General features: G+C 42.8%; 1 protein-coding gene across 1 annotated transcript; it reads left to right on the top strand.

Annotated features, from left to right (window-relative positions):
- The first annotated feature begins 4,652 nt into the window (after positions 1–4,652).
- Positions 4,653–26,844, top strand: LOC149242448 (F-box/kelch-repeat protein At5g15710-like). Its single transcript, XM_089370838.1, has 2 exons — positions 4,653–5,354; positions 26,003–26,844. The coding sequence occupies exons 1-2, from the start codon at positions 4,695–4,697 to the stop codon at positions 26,492–26,494; spliced, it is 1,152 nt and encodes a 383-aa protein (XP_089226964.1). The 5' UTR covers positions 4,653–4,694; the 3' UTR covers positions 26,495–26,844.
- The last annotated feature ends 201 nt before the right edge of the window (positions 26,845–27,045 follow it).

The raw sequence follows: 27,045 nt of genomic DNA, 5'->3' as shown, positions 1-27,045 counted from the left end.
CTCCTAGATAGAGCTCATTCATTTTCCCCCTTTAAGCATAGTGAGAGATTCTTCGTTGCCTCTCATTCCTTATCCCTCATTCCATCCTTTTAAGCTTTAAGTGTTGTTTCATGAGCAGCTACCTTGCTCCTTATTTCTCTTGTGACCAAGAAAACGCACCAACAATCCGACTCCTTGACTCCACGCCCAATGGTTTGAAACTTCCAGACTATGCCTTGCCTCTCTGTCTGAAAACATCAATTTTCCCACCAAAAAACAAAAAAAAAAACCCTCTGAACTCGAGACCTAGCCTAAAATACTTTTTAAAAAACAAAGCTAAATCTAAAAGAGAGAGCCCTCTCTGATTGCAGGTTGGCTAGAACCTGCAATCCAAAGTTGGTCTGTGGTTACCTCGGCCGTATCCTTTTCCGGGGCTTAAGGACAACCTGAGTGATAACAAGGCCAATGATCAAAGCCTGAAAAAGGAAGAATTGATGCCGAGATGTCGCCTCCAAGATGCACTGCATTATCAGAGATGAGGAATCTGTCTAGTTTAGAAGCAATTTGTTGCTGCCCAACCCTGCCATTGCTCCAGGTGTGCATTCCATTGCAGAATTACAGATCAATTAGCAGATTGTTTTGGATAAATTCTTTGAAGTGGCCAATTTCCTGTTCCAGCTTGGCTCGGCCTCCCTGCTTTTCCTCCAGCTTGGTGATCATATTGAAGTCTCCTCCAATGATCCAAAGAGGATGGACTCTATTGAAGTTAAGCGCTTCTATTGTGTCTAGAAGAGCAATTTTGTTGCCTGCTTCCTGTGGGAAGGAACATTGGTGAGATGGCCATGAATGTTGGTTCCGATTATATGAAAAGCAACCTGTATAATGTGATGGGAGGCATGAAAGTCTGAGAGCATTATAGCTTGCGTGTTCCAGGAAATTGCCAGTCCCTTGGAGGCACCCGAAGCATCTACTGCAACCGAGTGACAACCTGGCCATGCTCTAGAGAGGATGATTCCAAGTGTGTTGCTATTACATTTCGTTTCCTGCAAAAAGAAAATCTGGGGCTGCTCCTGCTTTATCATATTTTTTATCATTCTGAGTTTCCCGGGGCTGTTGAGCCCTCTTAGATTCCATGAAGTGAGCTTCATGATTCACTATTAGTGGTGGGCTTGTAATACTTTGTCAACTTAGCATATCTGCCTGAGTCAACCAGGATTTTCCCTATTGCAATAGTTCTTTGAAGATCTGTCTTTCTTCTGCGTTTTTTGGAGTCTTTAGGAAGGAAGATGCCATCCCATTGATTGCCCGGTTGTATGCCCAGTTGTTGTTGCTGGTAAGCCCTGGAGATGATGACTTCCAGTGTACTGAGCTGATGCTCTTGAATCTTGTCGTAGTCTTTCCTTATGCATGCTTGTTCAAGCTCGAAAATGTCAAGTCCTCTCAAATCAATGCTTTCCGGTTCTTCTTCCATGTGTTGCATCTGACTGCTTTCTGTTGAGGTGATTGCTAAGTGCATGGTCTGGCTAGGGAAACCGTCAACATCCATTTCATTAGGTTTCAAATCAGGGTCCTTTCGAGCCACTTCTGGAATCCCAATGTTGTCATTTAGGGGCAAGGGAGTGGGAGAGGAGCCAGATAGAGGGGGGGGGGGGGGGGAGACGAGATGATCAGCGGTGGGATTGGCAAAGAGTTCTGAGGTGGGTCTTCTAAAGTTTTAGAAAGAACCTCAAAGCTATTGCTTGTGGAGGGAATGGAGGCAGCATCCTGCTAGGGCTTTTTCCCGGAGGAAGGTTTTTTATGCGATCTTTTGCAGTTTACGACCTTGGTAAAGCCATCTTGGGCCGACTTGTTTGAGGGGTCAAAGCTTTGGGGTTTAGCATTTAGAGGACAATCCCGAAAAAGATGCCCATGGGCATGACACTTACGAAAGCGAAAGGGTACATGTTCAAAATCCAAGGGTTGGATCCATTCATAGTCATCATGGAAGAGACTTACCGAGTCCAGAAGGGCTTTGTCCAGGCGCATGAAGACACAAATACGGGCATAGGAGGTGTATCTGTGCAGCTTCGTTTCTTCAGCAATTTTTATAAACTCCCCCAGCCCCTTGCCAATGTCTCTGAGCGATTCTTCATCCCAGTATTCCGACGGGAGCGAGTACATCCTGATCCAGACTGGTGCCCAGTTGAAATCCTCCTTGTCAGGGTTGAATCTCTCTACCCATTCCCTTAAATACAAATCAGCGGAGTTGAAGTAGGGACCTTCATCCATAACCCTATTCCGATCTTCGATGCAAATGAAAATCGCAGTGAAAAACCCTTTTGGTCCAAGCTGCAGGGTGACATGTCCCTTGGGTTTCCATTTGGCAGAGATCCATCCTTGCAAAGATTTTTCAGTCGGCTAGAATCCAATAAATTTTCCAATGAGCGCATGGTCCTTCATGTACTGGATTGACCATTAATTCTATGGCTGGGAAGTTGTATCTTGGGTCTTTCAACTGCTATGGGTTTGCATGTCGTTGATGTGACCTTGGGCGTTTCCTGTTGCACTATCTTACCTTCTTGTCCTTCATTGCGCTTGTCTAACTGATCAGTGGAAGCATTTGTCGTTTCTTGCATTGGGGAATCTCTTTTATCCATATCTTCTTGTTCTGGATCAGAAGTCTTTGTCGGTTTCTTCGCTTGAGGATCTCTTTCGATTGAAGGGGAAGGCTGTGAAGCCCTCCCTTGGGGGAAAGCCATTGCAGAGCGGACTATGCCAGCACTCCGTTGTCACGATGAGGAGGGCGGATGGAAAAAAGAGGCAAAGAGGGTTCAGACTGTGTCGTTGCAGGGGCGAGCAGAAAACCCTAGGTTGCAGAGCGCCTTCTCCATATGACATTGTTTTTTCTTATCAGTTCCAATTAAAAATCAATTGATGAAGGTTGTATTAATGTAGGAGGGGACTCAAATGCAGTAAGAGTTTATAGGAAGAACTTAGATTGTATTTTCAAAAATATATCTATATTGATATAGAAAGTGATAGAATATCATAAATGTGTTTGTTGGATTTTTTTTATAATTGTTGCAATAGTATTGGAATCCTTGTAGTAAGCCTTAAAATAAATTTTGTTAAAGATTTGCCATTATAATTTAGCAATATTTTATTTAAGTAGTGACATAATAATTTTAGATGTTTTTGTTATATTAAGTAGATTATATGTGTCAATAGTATATATAAAGGTGAATCTATATATAAATTGGTTACACACACACACACACACACACACACACACACACATATATATATATATTAAACCATAAAAAAAATTATAAAATAAAAATGTGATTGAAAACGCATTAATTAAAAGTCAAACATGAGTTTGAGACACTTACTTAGAAATAAAATTTTCATAAATATTAAGATTTGATGTATGTATTGTTTTTCATAATATTGAGATTTGATATGTCTACTATTATGACACTTATGACATTTGACATTTAAATTTATTTTTTTGTTTTTATAAGTAACAAAATTTTCATAAATATTGAAATTTAATATGTTTATTATTTACCAAAATATTAAAATTTGATATATGTACTATTATGACGATTAATAATAATATATAATTTTTTTTTTAATATTTGGTTGATTAATTTTATTTATAACCCATAAAATTTCCAAAACTAAACCATTTTGACTGTAGGGTATAACAAGATGATCGATCTAACAATTAAGTAATTTAAGGTATTAATTACCCTCACCTAATAATCAAAATTCAAACAGCTTTCACCCTAATTCCTCATAACAATTTTCTAAAATGACACAAACAACTAAAATCTAGTTAAAAAGTTTATTCCATAAAGCATTGGATGTATGAGCATACAAGATTAAAATATCTTTCAGAATTTCACAAAATAGGAGTTATCATGACAAACTATGCATGCACAGATTGGAGGCATTTGGTCATACCATCATCACATCTCGTACTTCTAGAAACATTGATGTGACAAGACTCTGACCACTCGACCCACAATTCCAAAAGATTCGTATTGATTTCAGAAAACAACAATGGCCGCCTGCAAATACTGACAATACTTTATGAAGTTATTTGAGGCATTGAGTCAATTATGCTATGATGAAGCATAATATGCCAAATATATCATATTGTCATCCAAGTTTCTCCTTGGAAAAGTTTATAGCATATTAAATGTTAGAGTGGAGTTAAGAATTTGTCTATTTTGATTCAAATGAGGGATTCTTTAGAGGTAGATTTGATGCAAATAATGATTAGATGTTCATCATGAATATAGAGAGAACATAATTTGCAGACTGTAGTAACTTGCACGAACAATTAAAGGACAGACTGGACTAATTTGAAAGACATGCGTGTAACATTCAAGGTCTTCCATGGCACTACCAGGTTCTCCCGGAATGTGAGGTGCCGAATATAATACTATTTATAAATAGTTGCATCAATTTCACGGCGGTAGTGCGAGTGTGGCGATGGAAGGGGGTAGCCAGAGTTGCAGGGAAAATGGGTAGATGTGGCACTAAAAATCATTATAGGCGGTGGAGAGTGTTGCCTTGGAAGGTTGTTACAGGTGTTGAGTTGGAGATGGCTGAATAAGAAGTCTAGCTTATCTTATAGATGGCGCGGTACTGTCTATTCCCATTGGGCGATTAAACTTCTTCATAATCCAGGCTGAACCAGTTATGTCGGTGGGAGGTTAATTAAAATGGGCGATCTGCACAAGTCTCATGATTTGCCTGTGTTGCCGGAGGATTTGATCGTGGAAATACTGTTGTGGTTGCCAGAGGAGTCTTTGTGTAGATTTCGCAATGTGTCCAAGAAATGCAATGCTCTGCTCACATCAAGCCAATTCATAATGAGTAAATGCGCGGAGAAGCCTGGTAACAGGAAGCCATGGCTGCTTGTGCAAGATGTTGGCAGAAGGCCTCTTCATTGTTTGGCTTTCTTCTTCTTCACAGGAACCTGGAGGAATACCCCCTGCATCTCCTTTCCCTCCTTCGTGGCGCCAAATGGTAATGTAAAATTTGTTACTTTCTATGGATCAGGGGCAGGCTTGTTCTTGCACACAATCGATCTCCATCCATGTCTATCATTTTTTGTTTCCAATCCCCTCACAAGAACCTCCTTAAAACTGACCCCCATCTCATCCATAACGGTCTTAAGTGTTGGAGGCATCGTGGAAGGGGAGGGCGACAGTAGAGGGACATACAAAGTGGTGGTGGTTGGTGAGGACAGCCATGAAGCGGGGATAGTGGAAATATATGATTCTGCATTCAAGTCATGGAGAATTGCAGGACACCTGCAACATGATGTGCATATTGACAAGAACGACTTGGTTTTCTGCGCAGGCTCATTTTACTGTTTTGTGTTGGAATATTAATTCCAACTGCACAGCGGTTTTGGAAAACCGGCCCGGTCTCCCCGCACTGCCTTTGGCAGAAGGCTGTACCCGCAGAGGAGGCCCCGACACAATCAGGACGCGCCACGCGTCCCCTGTACAACAGCTTTACCACTTGTTGCCCGGACGTTAAGGGTCGATTGGTTTGCCTGAAGACGGTGTGCGAATTGCGTCGGATCAGGTCACCGGACAGAGATTTTGCCCAACGTGCGAGGACGTTAACGCACAGTTTTTCGGCCCACGTCAAATCAGATTTTGCGTGGAGTGTTCGATTTTTTTTGTTGACCGCCGAGAAGGGAATTCAATGGTCTTTAATGTTTTACGTAGATTAGGTGGAGGCCCTTTTAATATGGGTATGGGCATGTTTTAATATATGTTTTTTTATATATGTTTTTTTTATGCTGTAGAAAAAGGCCGACGTGAGTTAGTTTTTATATATATGTATGGTGGCTGCGCACGATGGTGTGTTGTATTTTTTTATGGAAATGTATTGTGATATATGCCTGCGCGCGGTGATAAACTCGTTTCTTTATATGGAGAATGCACAGCAGTGCAAGGGCTCAACTAGAATAGGACTGTAATTTTTTTTGTTCATGGAAATGTATTGAACGCATAGCAGTGCGAGAAGTTAAAGAAAACAGGGATGTAATGGTTTTATTCGCCATTGTAAAACATAGGAGCAGCAAGAAATTGTTGTTGTAATACCCACAGCAGTGGAAGACCAGAAATGAGGAGACAGAGTTTCTCTAGTGAATCCCTCTCTACGCAGAGGATGAAGTTTGTAACAGTTTTGTTTTTTTTTAAATCAATAGAAATGTTTTATGGCTGTGTAATGGACTGTTCTGAGTTAATTTGTTTTTAATAGCTTCACTGTGCAAAGGTCATGGAAGAAATGGAACATAGCATTGGCTCTATGGTATTTGCTTGATTGGTTTTGGTATTTTCCCATCAAAAATACCCAACAGTGGTATCAGAGCTAGTCCAGGCTCTCTGAAGACTCAAAGAAGCTGAAGGAAGGTGTTGTTGCAGCAGTCAAGCTTCTCCAGCAGTGTGAAGTTTCAGCCAAAAGGATTCAGGTATTTCTCAAGTTTTTGAGTTATTATTGAAGACAGTCAGTTGTTTTAAAAAAAACAGTCAAGTATTTAAAGCCTAGATAAGAATGGAAAGGTCAAAGAAGAAAGCCTCCAAACCTGCTAAAAATGTGTCTCCCTCCTCTACTAAACTAGAAGGCAATCCATTAGAATACATTCTATTTGAAGCTCCAAAGTTTGATGGAAACTTTGATGTATGGGAAATAAAAATGAGGGCTTTCTTACAGTTTCAAGGGAGTGAAATCTGGGAATCAGTGATTGATGTTAGCAAGATGGACAAAGAATCCATGGAGTATGATGCACAAGCAGCAAAGACTATCTTGGATGGACTGCCTGATTCTGTGAAGAGGAATCTAGGAAAATATACATCAGCAAAGGATATATGGGACAGACTGCATGACCTTCATGCAAAGGGAGCACTGACCATGACAATGAGTCAAGAAGAAAATTATGAACCCATCATAGAAGCTGAAAATGAAAAGGTTGACCTCATCAAGCTTCAGGTAAGAGAAAGGGATGAAGAGCTTGCCAAGCTTAAGAAGGAGCTTGACCAATGCAAGAAGAAACATCATGAAGAAGTCATATCCATGACAAATCAGCTGAATAGTGCAAAGAAGCAGGCAGATGCCTTGACAAATCAACTTGAACAAAGACACAAGAGAGTGAATAAGCTTGTGGAAGAGATTGGACAGTACAAGGTAGAGGTCTCCTCCCTTAAGTCCGAACTACAAGAAGCCAGGAAGCAGGCACAAGGAGCTGAAAAGAAAATGAAGAGCAGTCAAGCAAAAGATGAAGAAATCTCCAAAATGAAGACAGATATTATCTCCTTCAAAATAGTAGCAGCTGAAGCTACTCGTAGCAAGGAAGAAATTGAGGAACAACTAGCAAAGAAAAATAATGTATGTGAAAAGTTGGAAGAAGAGATTGTCCTCCTCAGGAAGAGGGTTGAAGGGATGAACAAGATCATGAAGAGCTCTCAAGCTTTGGATGACATGCTCAGCTATCACAGATCTCCATCTGATAAATCAGGACTTGGGTATGTAGGTGAACCCTCAAACAAGGATGAGGATGCTTTAAGCAAAGGAGATGTGAAGAAGCCAGAAAGAGATGGTGATGCTCCTAGTTCCAGCAAAGGCAAGGAGAAAAATGAACGCTGCAATAGAAGAAATCCTACTCCAAGCATAAAACCAGCTCCAAGAAGAAATGTAGCTGATGTTAAAGAGGTAAGAGGCAATGGTTATCAACAAAGAATCTCAAGGCAGCAAGGCTTCAGAAGTGCATCAAGAAAACCTCCATCTCCCAGGTACCAAAGTTCATTTTATGGTTATTGTTATGCTTGCTCAAACTTTGGTCATATGGCAAAAGACTGTAGAGCATTTCATAAAGATAGATGTTGTGGTCTTCGACAACCTCCAAGAAACAATTTTAGAAGAAATCATGAAATGTTATTCATGAACAATGTTGAATGTTTCAAGTGTCATAACTTGGGCATATGGCACGAGATTGTAACTTGACATGGGCTCTTACACAAGCTAGACCCATGCAAAAGAAGAAAGTTACACAAGTATGGAGAAGGAAGGAAAGGCAACCTGAAAACCCCTTGAACTCCCCAGTGGATCTAAATTTGTTTTGAGAAGAGTCTGCCAAAAGAAGACAAGCATACATTAAAGGGGAGTGTTATAGACATTTTTGTGCCTTACAGCATGGAGCATGAAATGTCAATAATCTGAGGGATCCAAAGTCCCTAAACATGTTGTTCCTACCCCTAGAGGAACAAGGTCAGCAAACCACAGCACTTCAGATCAGTTCTCCACTGAAAAACACTCAAAAACAGGTCAATTTTGGATCAAAGCAGCTGCTCCACTAAGCATCTGCGCTGAATGTCAAAAGCTCTATGATGTACCTGCGCTGCATAGCAAGTGCAACAAAGGCTACCTGCGCTGGGCGTACTTTGACATGTGGAGGAATCTTTTCTCAATGTGCCAGTGCCCAGGAAGCTTCCAAAATGACACTTGGATCAGAAGATTCACCTAATGATGAGTAAAGAGGTTCTAAAAATCCAAGTGGAAGGTAGAAACTCTGAGTGGACTCAAGGACTGAAGAACAACTGGAGTTGAAGAGGACAACAAGTCACACATCAAGCTGACTTATCTTCACTCCAAAACTCTATATAAGGATCTCATCCCATGGGATCTAGAGGCCGGAATTTTGTGCAAAGAATTGTTGTTGGTTTACAGTTGTGAGTATTGGGTGATTGCTTGAGGGAGGTGAAGAGGAGATTTCTTTCCGTCGGGAAGGTGATGCTGGATTGGACCTCTCACGGTTGTATCACCGCCTGAACCTTACTTCCTTATATTAATAAAGCATTTGAGGTTCTTCTATTCGCATGTGTTTCAATGGTGTATTGTCTTACTTGCGTATTTGATTTATGCTAATCCTTGAATCAATTATGAATGCATGCTTCTTGTAGTTTCCTTTTCTTGTCTTGTTCACAGGATCTCGTGTAGCTGGGCCCGTGAGAAGACTTGGAGCTGGGAGCGAGCGGCAAATAGAGGAGATTGGATCGACCACTTGCGCAAGACATCGGTAAGTGGATCTCTTCCTTTCATCTCTTGCATGTCATAAAGAAGTAACTTTAGATTGCTTTGCTTCAGCTGTTGCTAAGGAACTATCACCCTTAGAGTGGGATAGGGTCATTCCGTGTTGGATACTTTTCCCCACAACAGACTGGCGACTCCGCTGGGGATCGTGTCTTGTTGGTAGCTTGTGTTTCTTGCTATTCATTTCCTAAACAAAGGGAGTACCGAATCGAACTGCATTCGAATCCTTCGAATGCAAAGTAGAGGGCAGCTACTCTAGCTCAGTTCTGGGCATGTTTATGATTTGAAGAGCTGATCCACAAGGACTCTTATTAGCTCTTTGTGATAGTGTTCATCTTCCTTAATTATCCTCTAGTGTATACTTGGCTGATAGCCTCTGATTTGGCCAAAAACCATTGATTTTTGAGCAAACTGTGACCCGGAATCTGAGAGAGACGAGAGTTGTCTCTTCAGTGCAGCTGCAGCAAAGGCTACCTGCGCTGCAACGCAGGTCCCGAAGGGGCTACCTGCGCTGCATATCAGATTGACAGTGCAGTACCTGCGCTGATCCAGTTTTGCCTTGTGCATCTGGGGTTCCCTACTGTCTGTTGCCCAGTTTTCAATATTGTTTTTGCAGCCTGTTGTCAACCTGTATACCCAGCTGAAACTACCTTTCTTTGCCTTCATTCCGCCTCAGTTGTATGAAGAAACCGTGATTGTTCTTATTGTATTTCTTGCTTTCATTCACAGTTTCCCATAGCGAAAGTGAACTAGTCTTGCTGTGGCCTCTTGGATCTAGACCTGTGATAAAGTGTCGTTGTGATTCTAAGAGCTAGTTTATTGCTGTTCATAGATGCTTGAGCATTTGCTTTCGTTATATGGTTCGAATTTCAGTATTTCTTGTATTGAAACGAGTGAATCTTAAGGTGTTCTTTTGATTATTGGACAAAAACTTGTTTTCTTTCACTTGAAATTGAATTCGAAATTATACAACAGCTTTCTTTTTGTAATACATCAACATTAAGGAAGAAGAAAAGAAATACTTGCATTGTGCATGTGCATTTTGACAGTTTGCATGTCGATTTAGGAAAAGTGCATCAGTGTGTGCTCTATGATCTGTTTGAAAAGATGATGTCTTTCTTTTCCCTCAGTAGTTAAGATTTTCATAAAGTTGAAAGAATTGAAAAAGCTTGCTTATCATTCTTAGACTGCATTTAGGAGTTGTATCATACATCACGTGGTGATCCATAAAGGCAAACTGCTAAGCAAGATCAACCTAAAAAGAACTGAATTTATCTAACAACGCTTTGAAACATAACGAAACACAGTAGAGGTCTAGGTAGAGACGTGTTCCGGTGTCATTAAACATAGTGACCGTCGATCTCTACGAAGGTGGGTGATTCCTCCTGAGGGACGATAGCACTAATACGGACTTGTGCCCCCGCGTACCGTCGCGTATATTGGGGGACCCCTATAGGAACAAAGCCTTTATCCATAGGAAGCCGTGTCGGCCGCCCTACTGATCGCGATGCAGTGAACACAGCATTCACGAAGATCGACCACTCGTACCGTAAAACGTATTCTGTGGTTTCGCGAAAGGTTTGGCACACCCTCTACCTAGAACTCCAGAGTAGTTTCTTTTGGCCTTTTTCAAACTCTATAACTGAAAAAGTCCATCCGAGCATTTGTCACTTCGGGCTCGTTAATACATCGAAGGAGACTAGAGTCATCTTTAGCTTTTTCTCGACTCTTAAAACATGAAAAAGCAAGTTGTCTCTTAAAAAGCGTCTAAAATTAATTCAATTCGAAAACACATTTTTACCCTGTGCATTGTTGGTTGATCAAGTAATCCGCAACCGTGGAAGAAAGTCAATCGATGAACCGTCGTTCGCGGAGGCGTACGAGTCAACCGTCTTTGTCTCCGGAATCGAAAACAACCCGGGCAAAGCGATCTCGTTCAACTGGTTCCAAATCTCCTATCAAAGTTAGAACAAGTGTTCCGACGACATCTGAGGTTCCGGTTACTCCAAACATTTCTGGAAACCCTGCCCCTATTGAAGAAGTTCAACAGCCCCAGAAGGACAATAACACTGATCCTAGTCTGAGAGCAAATACTTGTGTTACTGAATCAGTTCCATCAGTGATCGGTTCAGAGAGTCTTGCTCCTCAAACAACTGTCGCTGTCGAAACAACCCCTTCTTCGGCACCAGAAATATTCTACGGACCTGACGGTCTTCCTCTTCCACCCGGTCTGATCGCAATAGAAGAAATTGTAGAAGATCTGCAAGCAACTACTCCAACACATTTTGGAGCAGGGATCACTCTACTTCCTACTGCATCAGAAGCTAGCCTATCACCCAGAGAAGTTCCTGAAGAATCACTAGGCAATCTACTGGATAGACTCAAAATGTCTGAACAACCGTCAACATCTAGGACTGTGCCAAATGACACAGCGACAGCAGAACTCCCTGCAGTCATTCCGACAATGTTCGCCGGCATACCATCTGTCCCTAACTCTCAACAGCTGGAGGGGGTCCCTTTGGGGGCCATGACGACAGTATGGTCTGTTCCTGTTTGTTCTCCCGGGATAATACCCGGTAACTCCTATGTTGGAACTCAACAAATTGATCCTTTCGGAAATCAGTTTGGGCAATCCGGTCCTCGAGGTGTAATAAATCCTCTCGGTTCCGGACCACCACCGTATGGGGGCCAATATGCTTTTTCATTACCCCCTCCGGGAGGTTACCCATACGAGAGCTCACAACCATACTCAGGTTATACTGGAATAACTACAAGTGGTTGGATGCCTATGCTACCCCAGCAACCAAGAGTTGTGTATTCTATGCAACAACAGATGCCTGTGACGAACATCCCGACGACACCAGCAATTGTGACTGTGTCGCAAGTTCAAACAATACCTGTTGCATGTCAACCTCAGTTTTCTCAGGTTGTAATGCAACAACCCTTTGACCCTGCAACCTAACCACAATCGCCGACTGGCGGGGTGACACAAGCACAAACGGGTACCCTTACCCCTCATCTTGGCCCAGTGGTAAGCATCGCACAACAACCAATGGTATCACAACCATGGTTGGTGCAGTATCAACAACCGCAGTTCCAGCAAGTGTACCAAGGTACGGAGCAGCAGATTTTTGCGAACAATGGACAACCGTACCTACAATACGGTCAAAACCAACCACTTTACAGTGGGGTAGTCCACCAACCGTATCAATCATACCAGCATCAAATACATTATGCCGGTATGCAAAGACCAACTGCTCAGGCGATCCCTTCGTATCCTGGGTACGCTTCGCCTAATCTGAGTCAACAGCTGCCATTCGTGGCAACTCTAGAGTTACCCGATTTACATCGGTTGACGAACGATCCGATTGCTTATGCCCCTTGGTGGCCAGCGATTCCTCACAAACTTCCCTCCGACATTCCTAAATTCAATGGAAATCCAGGTGAAGACCCGTCGAATCACGTCATGACCTTTCATCTATGGTGTTCATCGAACACTCTAAACGATGATTCGATAAGACTTCGCCTCTTCCAGAGGACATTGACAGGTCCGGCGGCTAAATGGTATATAGAATTGCCAAGAACCTCTTTCGACAATTTCAGCTCCTTAGCCACGACTTTCCTAACCCATTTTCAATTACCTATCAGGTATGAAACAGGAACCGAGATACTGACCAACTTCAAACAGACGACAGCGACTCACATATCTGATCACATACATGAGTGGCGTCGCCGTCGTAGGATGGTGAAAACATACGTTCCTGATCAGCTATTAGCCAAATGGTTTATAAAGTCATTACTTCCGGCTATAACGGAAGATGTGGCCAAGGGGGGGGTCGTAACAAAGGAGCAAGTGATTGCTCGTGCTCAATATTTAGACTTGGTATATACTCAGTCTGGCACGCTCTACGACAAAATACCTGATGCCCCCAGACCTGAATTTTCAATTCCTCCCCCTCCTAAATCGAATATTGACTCTCATGCCGGAGATGGCATGATTGGCACTGCAAGCGCGAAGTCGAAAAAGGCTTCACCTCAGAAAGCCCGTAAGACTTCAGATCGAAATGCCCATGAAGAGATTCTTGCTTCGGAAGTAAATGCCATATCAGCAGATAAAGGCAAAGAAACCAATCAACCAGGAAGCAAGAAGAAGCAAAACAAAGGGAAGAAGAAGCAACAGGATGATCCGTCACCTGAAAAAACTTCTTCGAACTCTCCTGAGAAAGGGAAAAAGAAATGGCCCTGTATGATATGTGACGAAGATCACAAGACAACAGATTGTCCATACAAAGCTGAGCTCAAGAGATTCTTTAAAAGTCCAAAGAACCCAGCTGTGTTGACAGATCCATTTCCCAATCCAGGTCAAAATATGGTTGATAGTGGAAATGCTTCCCCGTCGCAAGTGCTGATGTTATCGATCTCCAAGCAGCAGAATGATGCTTTGATTTCGACAAGGAACAAAGATTACGGGAATCCGCAACTGTCAAACGAAAAAGGTAAAGATCAACCTAGTAGTTCGACAACAACTTCGACAGAAGTTGTCCCACCCATAATGCCAGAATTAACGATAAAACCACCTAAGGGTGTAGTACACAAGTCGACTTTTAATCCTTGTGCCAGAGCGGTGCAGCATTATAACATAGTAGAAGATTTGGCTCAATCGCCATCCGCTATGTCGACTCTAGGAGTACTACAAAATTGTCCATCCCAAAGGCAGGCATTGTTATCGGCAATAGGGGGGGTTGATCCTAAGGATTCCAATCTTGTGTCCTTTGATCACAAAGGGTATGACCCTCAGTTACCAGCTCAACTAGCTTTCCTTATTCAAGTGAAGGCCCTCAACAAAACTGTTCACAGAACAATTATTGACGAGGGGGCATCTACATGTATTATGTCGATGAGCTGCTGGAAAACGCTAGGGTCGCCAACCTTGTCGAGATCTTCGACAACACTAAAGGCTTTCGACGGTAGGACATATACCCCTTACTGTATTCTAAGTAACTTGAAGGTTGAACTAGGTGGAAAAACAGTAGAGATTGATGTTGAAGTCATAGATGGAAATCTGGATTACAACATCCTACTGGGAAGACCATGGATTTATGCCATGGCAGCTGTCGTGTCGACTTATTTTAGGAAGATCGCATTCCCATTTGAAGGAGGGATTACGGTCGTCGACCAACAGAACTTCCTCCTTAATGGTTCACAAGTTACGGGAAGCATTCCCATGATCCATGAAAGCGACCATTCAATTCAAGATATAGGAGTAGGCCTGTTGAAAGACCCCACGATGATGGGGACTTTCTCGCTACCAAATCATATGTACATAGGAAATGTACCATTGGTGGCTACCTGCAACATGATATCTTCCACGAAGGTCGCAAAAGACAAAGTCATCATGGATCGGGCAATGGTCTTGCACCCGAGCCCAATCGAAATATTGTAGCAATCAATGTTTCAGGCATGGGAGGCGAGCCCAAATCAATGCTCGTCAAGCGTTTGGGTAGATAGGTCAGGAGAATGTGGTACCCCTTTGGATCCTTGGTCACGAGTGCATGCAAGTGACGAAGGAATCCTGCAATCAATGTGGATTGAGGGGGCACCATGGGATGATAACCACCATCGTTCCCTTCCTAAGGAAGATACTCAAGGCGACCTGTATCACCCCTCAGTATTTGAATTCCTAACGAATACTGTAAATACGGTGGACTCCGAGAGAAACCTGTCCAATATAGAAGAAACTATAGCCATAAATATCTCGACCAAAACAGACATTGTAGAGAATATTTATGTCGGCAAAGGTTGTTCCCCTTCAGAACAAGAAATATATAAAGCTCTTTTCCGCGAATTTAGAGATGTCTTTGCTTGGTCATATGATGAAATGCCAGGCATTGACTCGAGTATCGTTGAACATGAAATTAAGATGTATCCTGATGTCAAACCAGTAAGACAGCGGCTTCGGCAGGTACACCCCAAGAAGGCCGCTGCCATTAAAGCGGAAGTTGAGAAACTTCTCCATGCTGGTTTCATCTACCCGGTTCCTCTAACCGATTGGGTATCGAATATTGTCCCTGTTATGAAAAAACAAGGAACAATACGAGTGTGCGTCGATTATAGGGATGTAAATCAAGCCTGTCCAAAGGACAACTACCCTACACCCTTCATCGACCAGATAATTGATGAATGTGCCGGATGTGAAATCTTTTCGTTTATGGACGGATTTTCCGGGTATAATCAAATTAATATCCGCCCGCAGGACCAGTCAAAGACTGCATTTATTTGTCCGTGGGGCACCTTCGCTTATCGAAAATTACCCTTTGGTTTAAAGAACGCAGGAGCGACGTTTCAGAGAGCAATGAATTATGCTTTCCATGACATCAAGAACATCGTTCAACCTTATCTTGACGATCTTCCGGCTCATTCGCAAAAGCGGACTGATCATCCGCAGCATTTAAGAGCGATATTTCTACGTTGCCGACACTACAAGATAAGACTCAATCCGCACAAATGTGTGTTTTGCGTCGGTTCTGGTCGTTTACTTGGCTTTATAGTCTCCAAGGATGGAATTCGTCTCGACCCTTGCAAGGTGCAGGCAATCATTAATTTGCCTCCACCTTCGAACTTGCTTCAGATTCAGAAACTCCAAGGGAAAGCAAACTTTCTGAGGAGGTTCATTCCAAATTACGCAGAACTTGCTAAAGGTTATACCCGTCTCCTGAAAAAGGATGTACCTTTCGTCTGGGACCAGGTTGCACAAGCTTCCTTTGATGCTTTGAAAGAAGCGCTAGTCAAAGCATCATTAATGTACGCCCCAGACTATCTAAGGGACTTTAACCTGTATCTGGCTGCAGCAGATACGACCATAGCAATGGTTTTAGTTCAAGAAGCCGATGGAATTGAACACCCTATATATTATTTAAGTAAAAACTTAAATGATACAGAAAGTAGATATTCTCATGTTGAAAAGCTAGCACTTGCTGCTGTTCAAGCGATACAAAGATTTCGGCATTATGTCCTCTTCAGGAAGACCACCGTATTGTCAGATTGCAACCCCATGACTTATATACTGTCGCGACAGTTGCTTGGGGGCAAATATTCAAAGTGGATAGCTATCCTTCAAGAGTTTGATCTGGAATTTGTGAAATCCAAATCAAAGAAAGCTTTAGTTTTCGCAGAATTATTATGCGATCACCCGTCATCGTCCAACGATGAAACGTCCAAAGAATCGATCGTGGACGAAAGTTTGTTTCTGATATCAGCAAGTGATGAGTGGTATGGAGATATAATAGTTTATCTCCAAACCCAAAAGTTTCGGCCAGACACCTCTCACTCAGAACAAAAACGCGTTCGATACCAAGCAAAAGACTACATGATCGTCGGTGATACGCTTTACCGTCGTGGTGTCGATACGGTCCTGAGAAGGTGTCTAACCCATGAGGAGGCCGAAAAAGCCCTGAATGAATGTCATTCAGGCACCTGTGGGGGGCATCAATCTGGATATGCTACAGCACAAAGAATCTTACGAGCAGGATACTTCTGGCCAACCATGTTCAAAGATTGCATAACCGCAGTTAGAAGTTGCCATGCATGTCAGATTTTTGATAGCAAAACCAGAAGACCCCCCGCTCCTTTACAGCCAATAATAGCTGTGGGGCCTTTTGCCAAATGGGGCATCGATTTCATGCAATGTAACCCACCTCGACCGGGGGCATGGGTATATTATAGTCGCCGTTGACTATTTTACCAAATGGGCCGAGGCGATGCCTACATTGGATAACACTGGTGAAACAGTAGCCCTATTCTTTTTTAATCATGTGGTCGCTAGATTCGGCGTACCACAGGCCATAGTAACAGATCATGGATCGCATTTTCGCAATCACATAATGGTTGAATTAACTGCCAAACTAGGATTGTCTCACGACAGCTCTACTCCGTACTATCCGCAAGCTAACGGACAAGTTGAAGCGATCAACAAGGTCCTGAAGCGCATGCTGCAAAGGATGGTGGGGGTTCACAAAAGAAGATGGCATTTGATCCTGTACTCGGCTTTGTGGGCCTACCGAACATCGGTAAGGAATGCCACTGGGTTCACACCGTTTCAACTGGTGTATGGCCTGGAGGCGATCCTACCAATCCAGTGTGAAATTTCGTCCCTTAAACTCGCAATTGATCTCCTCCCCGGAACCTCGGAAGAAGAAGCTCGTTTCTTGGAATTAATCCAGTTGGATGAAACCCGTCGTGATGCCGCCTTGGCCAACGAAGCCCACAAGAAACGAGTCAAATCGCAGTTCGACAAAAATGTCAAACCCCGTGTCTTCTCGGAAGGTGATTTGGTCTTGCTTTATGACCAAGAATCCGATAAATTGGGAGCTGGGAAATTCAAGTCCTTATGGATGGGCCCTTATATTGTTAAAAGTGTGTTAGCAAAAGGTGCCTACGAGTTGGTAGATTATGACGGAGTTCCACTGGCGCAACCCCGTAACGGGTTGTACCTTAAACGTTACTATGCCTAATAGTAACCTGTATGCTTTTGTTACATTTTTGTTTTCGCTAGAGCGTTTGTTTCGGTTTAAGTAATCCGCCTTTTTTACACTTATTGCAGATGTCAAATCCATTGGAACCGTGGGTTGGATATGCCGACGGAGCGAGTCGTAGTTCGAGGAACCTATCCTCTGCAGCATGGGCCATTTTTGACCCAAGCGGCGAGTTAGTGAGTTTCAGGGGGGTATGTATTGGTCAATCAACGAATAACATCGCTGAGTATAGCGCGTTGATAGAGCTCCTCTCTGATGCCATCACCCATGGCATACGCCGGCTAGTCGTCAGGTTAGACTCACAGCTCGTGGTACTACAGCTCAATGGTACCTACTCTGTCCGAAATCCAGCTATTTATCGCAAGTTCCTAAGAGTTAAAATCTTGGAAAGACAGTTTGATTTTATCCAATATCAACACATTTCCAGAAACTTAAACACATTAACCGACTCATTAGCAAACTATGTGTTAGATAGACATTTGCAAAATTGATAAAAAGAGAAGCATCATCGATGTTTCATACATGGATCACATAAAAACTGGAATAAACCCCGAAAATCAAAAATATATATAACTGTTTACGGTTTACATATAATGTTCTGTAATCAAGACAAAATCGGTCATACGACCCCAAAACTCAAAAATGGCTGGGGGGCACCCTAGCCTAGTGATGCTCATGATAACATGCCACGGCCTGTGCGATCATGCGCAGAAGACGAGACCATCATCTAGGAACACCAGCAGTATGTCGCTGCAATCGTAGAGGCAACTCATCGATCCGTACATCCGGAATCCCAAGGGTAAGACCCTCGACCTGTTCCTGCACAGCTGCAAGAGTCTCGGCCAAGTCAAGGTCACGGAGAATAGCTCTCCCAGGAGCCTCCCCTGCTGGGGCAGCGGCCGGAACTCTCGGACGAACTGCTGGACGGACGGGGCCCACATCTGCATGCACACATGAGTTTGATTAGAGTCTTGAAAGAGTAAAGTACAAGGACATTATAAATAAAAGACAGTAAACAGTGATAAGGTCAAAATATTTACCAAGATCACCCCACTGCTCGCCATCCGGTAGCACCAAATCCGGATCGCCTCGGAAATCCATGCCAATATATGGATACTCGGAAAAAGCCATATCCTGCCGCTCGAACCACCTAAAGAAGGCATCAGTAAAAGTAATCTGGGATTGACCTGCGTGTCTGGACATGTGGTCAACCCACCTCTGCATGCGTGGCTCAGTAGGAGATGGCAAGTCGAGAACAATATACTGAGGTTGCATCAGGGGTATCTTCTCCAAAGCGAAGGCAGTCAAAACTGAACCGAAGCCAAAGTTCTTCAGTTTCCTGTCCTTTACTTTGGTCAACTGGTTTTTCATCTGAACCAGTACTGCATCACACCAGTTAAAAACTTTCGGCTGAAGACACTCCAGGGCGTGCTGCACATAAGACCTGTTGGCAACATGAGGGGATGCGCTGCCGACCATCCTACAAATCGTGTACAGAATAGACCTGAGAGACCTGTCGGTGATATCACGGATAGAAACCTTGCCGTCTCTGCTCGGCTGGGATCCTTCCCTACAATACTGACGGATATAATCTTTCACGGAATCGCTCCCTCGGGCCGAACCGGACAAGGAAATGGGGGCACCCCGCCTTGACAACCCAGTCAAGAAGTAAATGTCCACTATGGTCAAAGGGATGGACTTGCCCCTAATCTGGAACACTTGGTTAACAGGATCCCAAGCATCAAGCAGGTACTGCAGTAAACGTATCTGTGCCCTCATGCTAGATATGCGGAAGAATTTTAGCAAGCCACAGTTCCGCAACGCGCTCACGGTAACAGGATCATGGAGGGCAACCATGTCCTCCTCTTCATGCTCTCGTTCTCGCCACGTAAGAGTCATTCTGCTCCAATAAACTCTGCAAAACAAACAAGAGGAGGAGTAAGATCCCTGACTCGGTAAAGAAAATGGCAAAATTCTCATGAAAAAGAGTGCAACCAAGAAGTTTTCTGCGCCCAACGCAGGGAGAGAAGGGTCTCACCTGCGTTGGGCGACAAACTACCTTTGAAAAATGAGAACCCCAACGCAGATTTCGAATGGGGCACCTGCGCTGATGGCAGAGCGCCCTAGTGAAACCCCAGGGGCTCATGGGGGCAGGAAAACAAGCATAAAACTGAGAAATAAGACCATGAAAAGATAGAGCTAGGGTTTAGCTCCTACCTGGTGGAAACGGCGCTGAAAATCGTCCATAGAATCTCCCGAAATCAGCTGGTGAAAAATCGAGAGGAAGAGGCACCTCCAAAGCTCCAACAAACCAAATGCACATGAAATGGTAAAATGAGAGGTAAAAACATCTTTTGATTGCTTTTTACGTAATTCAAAGTGAAATATTAGTATTCTTACTTCATGTTATCCGTTTCTAACAAGTTTGTTGCAGCAATTGATGAAACAGTACTATCTCTGGAAAAGAAAAAACTAGTCATGGTAAAATAGGAATTTGACCTTATCAAACGAGCAGTTTTGGCAAAGTTCATGCTCGTTAAAAAATAAACGCAAGATCCGAGCAGTTTTAACGCGGACTTCATGCTCGTTAAAAAATAAACATAAGCATGTGAGCAGGCTTCCCCCCCAGAGTTCAAGCTCATCCAGAAAAAATGAACCAGTAAATAACCATTTGAGACCATAGATTCATCAGCCATAAAAAGCCTTGGTCGTGTTTGTGCGCCGTCACCTCCACTTTTCATTTGGCCGATCATTCACATCCACTTGATTGTTTACCTATTTTGAGGAACAGCTGCGAAGAGTGATTTCACCTAGCCGTCCTTGTGACACTGCCGTGATTGGAAAATTCCAACCTGTACCTGGAATCTGCTGCTATCCCTGTTTATCACTCGTTCCTCAAAATACGAGTCTTCTTTGAGCTCTTTTCACTGACTCGTAAAATATGAAAAGTTTGCCGAGTTTTGGCCTTCCAGCTCGTTAAAAGGACCGGAAGAGCTATCCCTCCTCTAGATTTTAATCTTTTTGGACTTGAGGGATTATTGCACAAAAAGATCGAGCGCTTGTCTAGTTCGGCTCGATAAAGATATCGAACATTCATCCCTTCTGTATTGTTTTATACTTTTTCGGACTTAAGGGATTAGATGACGAAAAAGGACCCCTGGAGTCCACTTTATGTACCCTTTTCAGACTCTCTAAAAATGAAAAGGACCGAGTTGTCTTTGTCGCTGGGCTCGTTAAAAATATTAGATAGTGACAAACTTGTCTTTAGACGAGAACGAGTTTCCCTATCGTTAAGCTCGTTAAAACATAGCGATGGGCTTGCCCAAAGGGCAGGTTATAGAACAAGCATATGTTATCCTCCTCAAGCTTGACAAAAATAAAGAGGTACTGGTCAGAAATGACTGGGGAAAAATTGGGAAGAACCTCGAAGCTTAATGGTAGCAAGTCGCTCTTGAACATGACACTTTTGCCTCCGTAAATATCGGGTTGGGTTATTATCATTCACCGGTCCCTTCACCATGGTCTCGCCATACCATCCATACATGGGGTAATGCTACCGATCCATCACATCAGTGTCGTTATATGTTCAAGAGATGTCATTCAGAAAGTGTCAACCGGGTCCCATCCACTACCATACATCATCTTTCGTCCTTCCATGACCGCCACCCTGAATCATATTTCACAGATCGTTTTCACCATCATCACTAGCTCCGTTCTGTGTCACTGATGTGGGATTCATTAAGGCCCTCCTTTGACGGATCACTTCTTGTCGACATCAGCTCACTATCCAAGAAGTTGATCTAGGAACACCCCCTCAGTACTTTGAAGCTTGCATGCCTCAATGGCAAGTTTCTCACTTCTGGCGATAGGTATACATTAATGACCTTCGACCGAGAGACTTTGCGTGGTGTTCGACGTCAGATCCTATATTCACGCCACGTGAATTGTGCTGCAGTACCTTGAGGGTCATCATCATTATCGGTGATTCCTCTCGCGCTTGTTAACAGTTTACATTATTGACTGGTAATCAAGCGATGTCTTTCCATGTTCGACTTCAAGAAATTCTCACATGGATCGACTTGTACTAGAGTGAAGATCGGACAAGTTTGAAGACCCCGGATCTAGTTTCATCCATCCGGGCTGCGATATATATTCAGGAGATAAAAACATAGACATGTGCAGCAGATGATCCTCCTACTAAAAGGATGATAATTAAAAGCAGAGAATTATCAGTCTATTATCAGACGATCGTCTGTTTATGTACAGCAAATGTATTTATAAAGCTGAGCATGGGAAATGCCCGCATCAGCTAGATCATGAAAAGAAAGTATGAAAAGATAATGTATTGTATTGTATTTTGTTACAGGTCACCTCCCGACGATTGAATGAACTTCGGATCCTCCTAATAAAGCATTTCACCCGATAAACGACCTCATACTTTAGGGGGCAACTGTTATAGACATTTTTGTGCCTTACAGCATGGAGCATGAAATGTCAATAATCTGAGGGATCCAAAGTCCCTAAACATGTTGTTCCTACCCCTAGAGGAACAAGGTCAGCAAACCACAGCACTTCAGATCAGTTCTCCACTGAAAAACACTCAAAAACAGGTCAATTTTGGATCAAAGCAGCTGCTCCACTAAGCATCTGCGCTGAATGTCAAAAGCTCTATGGTGTACCTGCGCTGCATAGCAAGTGCAACAAAGGCTACCTGCGCTGGGCGTACTTTGACATGTGGAGGAATCTTTTCTCAATGTGCCAGTGCCCAGGAAGCTTCCAAAATGACACTTGGATCAGAAGATTCACCTAATGATGAGTAAAGAGGTTCTAAAACTCCAAGTGGAAGGTAGAAACTCCGAGTGGACTCAAGGACTGAAGAACAACTGGAGTTGAAGAGGACAACAAGTCACACATCAAGCTGACTTATCTTCACTCCAAAACTCTATATAAGGATCTCATCCCATGGGATCTAGAGGCCGGAATTTTGTGCAAAGAATTGCTGTTGGTTTACAGTTGTGAGTATTGGGTGATTGCTTGAGGGAGGTGAAGAGGAGATTTCTTTCCGTCGGGAAGGTGATGCTGGATTGGACCTCTCACGGTTGTATCACCGCCTGAACCTTACTTCCTTATATTAATAAAGAATTTGAGGTTCTTCTATTCGCATGTGTTTCAATGGTGTATTGTCTTACTTGCGTATTTGATTTATGCTAATCCTTGAATCAATTATGAATGCATGCTTCTTGTAGTTTCCTTTTCTTGTCTTGTTCGCAGGATCTCGTGTAGCTGGGCCTGTGAGAAGACTTGGAGCTAAGAGCGAGCGGCAAATAGAGGAGATTGGATCGACCACTTGCGCAAGACATCGGTAAGTGGATCTCTTCCTTTCATCTCTTGCATGTCATAAAGAAGTAACTTTAGATAGCTTTGCTTCAGCTGTTGCTAAGGAACTATCACCCTTAGAGTGGGATAGGGTCATTCCGTGTTGGATACTTTTCCCCACAACAGGGAGCTTGTAATTTTTTGTTGCTGAACTGTCTTAACAGTCATTCTTTAATGAAGACTTCTTTTTATAAAGGAAAGACATGAAATCAAATCTGCCATAAGAGCAGAGAAGAAAAGGGGACAACGCTCAAATGTAAAGTGCAGCGGCGCAATAAGGAGTATGCAAAGCATGGAGACCCTCACAGCAGTGGGAAGATAGAACATAAAACAGCAGTTTTGAATTTTTTTTGTTATGGAGCACATGCATTGAAATGCATAGCAATGGAAGGTAATTTCCTTCTATGTAATGTGAGAGAATATACTCACAGCAGAGTGAGTATAATACACAGCAGATGGAAATGTTTTGTATTGGGAATGAAAATGCAAAGCAATGAGAAGAAAATGAGAAGAAGGCAAAACGCAGCAGAGCATAAATGCCCAGTGGCTGAGAATGTAATGAAATTTTTCACACAGCAGTGAAAAATGTAATATTTTTTTTGTATGCAATGCAACATGCACAGAAATGCCTAAAGAAAAACATGGACAACAGATTTTTAATGCACATGGGTGAATGATAATGTGTGGCAGCAACAAATCGAAAGGAATTGCACAACAGTGCATTGTGTAAAAAAAAATTGAATGAAGACTAAGATTGTGTGAAGCAAGGGTGTAAAAAGAAAAGGCAGCAGCCCGTGTTAATTTTTTTTTGTTGTGTGGAAAATGCAGCGCAAAACAGCGTGAGGATGATTTCTCTCTATGTGCAAGTAATGGAGAGTAAAGAGTTAGTGTATGGGCACACAGCAGTATGATGAAACAAAAGGCAGCCACAGTGCAAATTGCAGAGGCAACGCAGCAGTAAATAAAAACCCAGGGACGACAGTCTATGGTTATGGGTATGGACAGCAGTGAATATGAAAGATGCAGCAGCAAGAAGTTATGGACAGCAGCATGATGGCAAGAAGGAGAAGCACACAGCAATGCAAATAAGAAAATGCGGCAGCATGAAGTTTTTGTTGAAGAAATGAAAGGTAATGGACAACAACAGATGTAAAAGAAATTTTTTCTTTACAGCAGTAAATGTAAGTATAGTGAATGTGTTGTTCATTGAATTGAAATGCAACATATGCAACAGCAGTGAATGTAAAGAAACATTTACACACAGCAGTGTAAATTTGTAAGTTGGGACAGTGTAATTGCTCCAGAAAAGACAGAGTATTTTGTCTTTGAAAAGTGCACAAGCAGTGCAAGTGTAGACACAGCAGTGTGGGGTAGACACAGTAAAGAAGATGGCACAACAGTGCAGCAGAGAATATGCAGCAGCATAAAAGAACAATGTAATGAGTATGCACAACAGTGCAATGAATTTTTATTGTTTTGAAACTGCATCTAAGGCAGTGTTTAGCAGTAATCCCTCTGTGAGAGGAAGTGAAGTTCTTGGTGAATCCCTCTGTCAAGAGGAAGGTGCTTTTCAGCACAGTCATTTGGTGAATCCCTCAGTCAAGAGGAAGGTGCTTTTCAGCACAGCGTCATGGTAAATCCCTCTGTCAAGAGGAAGATGCTTTTTAGCATACACATGGTAAATCCCTCTATCAAGAGGATGATGCTTTTCAGCATAGTCACAGGTGAATCCCTCTGTCAAGAGGAAGGTGCTCTTCAGCACATTGTTATGGTGAATCCCTCTGTCATGAGGAAGGTGCTCTTAAGCACAGTTTCAGGTTAATCCCTCTATTAAGAGGAAGACAACTTTGTTTGTTTATGAACTGCATCAGAAGCAGTTGGTGAATCCCTCTATGTGAGGATGATATATTTGTAACAGCAGTACTGAGGAATCCCTCTATGTGAGGAAGTGCTTGGGTATGTCCTAATGCCCAGCAGTTGAAATTAAAGGGGAGTGTTGGAATATTAATTCCAACTGCACAGCGGTTTTGGAAAACCGGCCCGGTCTCCCCGCACCGCCTTTGGCAGAAGGCTGTACCCGCAGAGGAGGCCCCGACACAATCAGGACGCGCCACGCGTCCCCTGTACAACAGCTTTACCGCTTGCTCCCCGGACGTTAAGGGTCGATTGGTTTGCCTGAAGACGGTGTGCGAATTGCGTCGGATCAGGTCACCGGACAGAGATTTTGCCCAACGTGCGAGGACGTTAACGCACAGTTTTCCGGCCCACGTCAAATCAGATTTTGCGTGGAGTGTTCGATTTTTTTTGTTGACCGCCGAGAAGGGAATTCAATGGTCTTTAATGTTTTACGTAGATTAGGTGGAGGCCCTTTTAATATGGGTATGGGCATGTTTTAATATATGTTTTTTTTATGCTGTAGAAAAAGGCCGACGTGAGTTAGTTTTATATATATGTATGGTGGCTGCGCACGGTGGTGCGTTGTATTTTTTTATGGAAATGTATTGTGATATATGCCTGCGCGCAGTGATAAACTCGTTTCTTTATATGGAGAATGCACAGCAGTGCAAGGACTCAACTAGAATAGGACTGTAATTTTTTTTGTTCATGGAAATGTATTGAACGCATAGCAGTGCGAGAAGTTAAAGAAAACAGGGATGTAATGGTTTTATTCGCCATTGTAAAACATAGGAGCAGCAAGAAATTGTTGTTGTAATACCCACAGCAGTGGAAGACCAGAAATGAGGAGACAGAGTTTCTCCAGTGAATCCCTCTCTGCGCAGAGGATGAAGTTTGTAACAGTTTTGTTTTTTTTTAAATCAATAGAAATGTTTTATGGCTGTCTAATGGACTGTTTTGAGTTAATTTGTTTTTAATAGCTTCGCTGTGCAAAGGTCCTGGAAGAAATGGAACAGAGCATTGGCTCTGTGGTATTTGCTTGATTGGTTTTGGTATTTTCCCATCAAAAATACCCAACATTTTGCAGATATTCATGACCAATTGGGTATTCTGGGTTTCAGCATCCAACAGGGGACTTCCATCTTTGCCCATTGCCGGAAATGGCTGACAGTGACTACATGTCACCTTACCTTCTTACCTATGGGTCATGGGTTCTAGTCGCCGGGTACATTTTCGGACATACAGAGGAGCTTTTGCAGGTTATTATATGGGAGTTTGACAAAACCAAGGTGAACTCTTCTTCCTCCACCTCTTCATCCTCATCATGGTGGAAGGAGATTGCAAGAATGCCTCCGTCCCTGTCCGAAGATTTCAAGAGGATTTCTATGGACTGCATTAACTGGTGCATAGGAGTATGGGATTGCACATGTTTCATAGTCTCTGGACATAGGAAAAGAAAATTTAGAAAGGTGACAGAGGTGGTAGTTTACAGTGTAACTGAAAATACCTGGAGTTGGCTTCCCAGCCGTCCTGTAGACACCACAGCAAGTACATCGGAATGCTTTGAGCTTGCCATGGCCTTTGAGCCTAGGCTTGACATGAAGGTTGGATGAAGCCTGGTATGCATGCCTTTGATTTCACATCCACCACATTGGACATCTTAAACATTATAAGTTTCTTATTTGGATCTTCATGTTTCTTTTTACAAGTTATCTTGTCTTGCAATGTTCTTTGACTTCGACATCCTACCAAACATTAGGAGGTTTAGGATTTCATTATTCAGAGCTTATGTTTCTCTTTAGAAGTTGTGTTGTTTTGTAATGTTCTTTGAGTCAAATTGCAGACCTATCGTTACTCCAAACTGTAAACGAGTGCAGCTTTGAGAAAACACAGCTTCAGGCCTTGCAATCTCAGGTATGTTTTTGGAGATGTACCCAGAAACTGGAGACTCATTCTTTGTGAACACGGTGTGGATGGGATTTAGAAAAGTGATTAATCCATAGCCCTTCAGGGATTCATATTGTAACAGAGATGTTACCAAACATTTCCATGTTTGATATGAAAGCACCAATCATGTCGTTTCAACATCACTGGCTTCAATCACAAAGTAGTGGAATATCTCATGTTTTACATGTTAATTTTCATCCTTAATACCTTGAAGGGA

The sequence above is a fragment of the Pinus tabuliformis genome, chromosome 8 (genome assembly GCF_031772625.1).
Source record: "Pinus tabuliformis cultivar Carrire ecotype Pingquan chromosome 8, CPIR1, whole genome shotgun sequence".
NCBI lineage: Eukaryota > Viridiplantae > Streptophyta > Pinopsida > Pinales > Pinaceae > Pinus > Pinus tabuliformis.
This window is presented reverse-complemented; position numbering and strand designations above follow the sequence as displayed.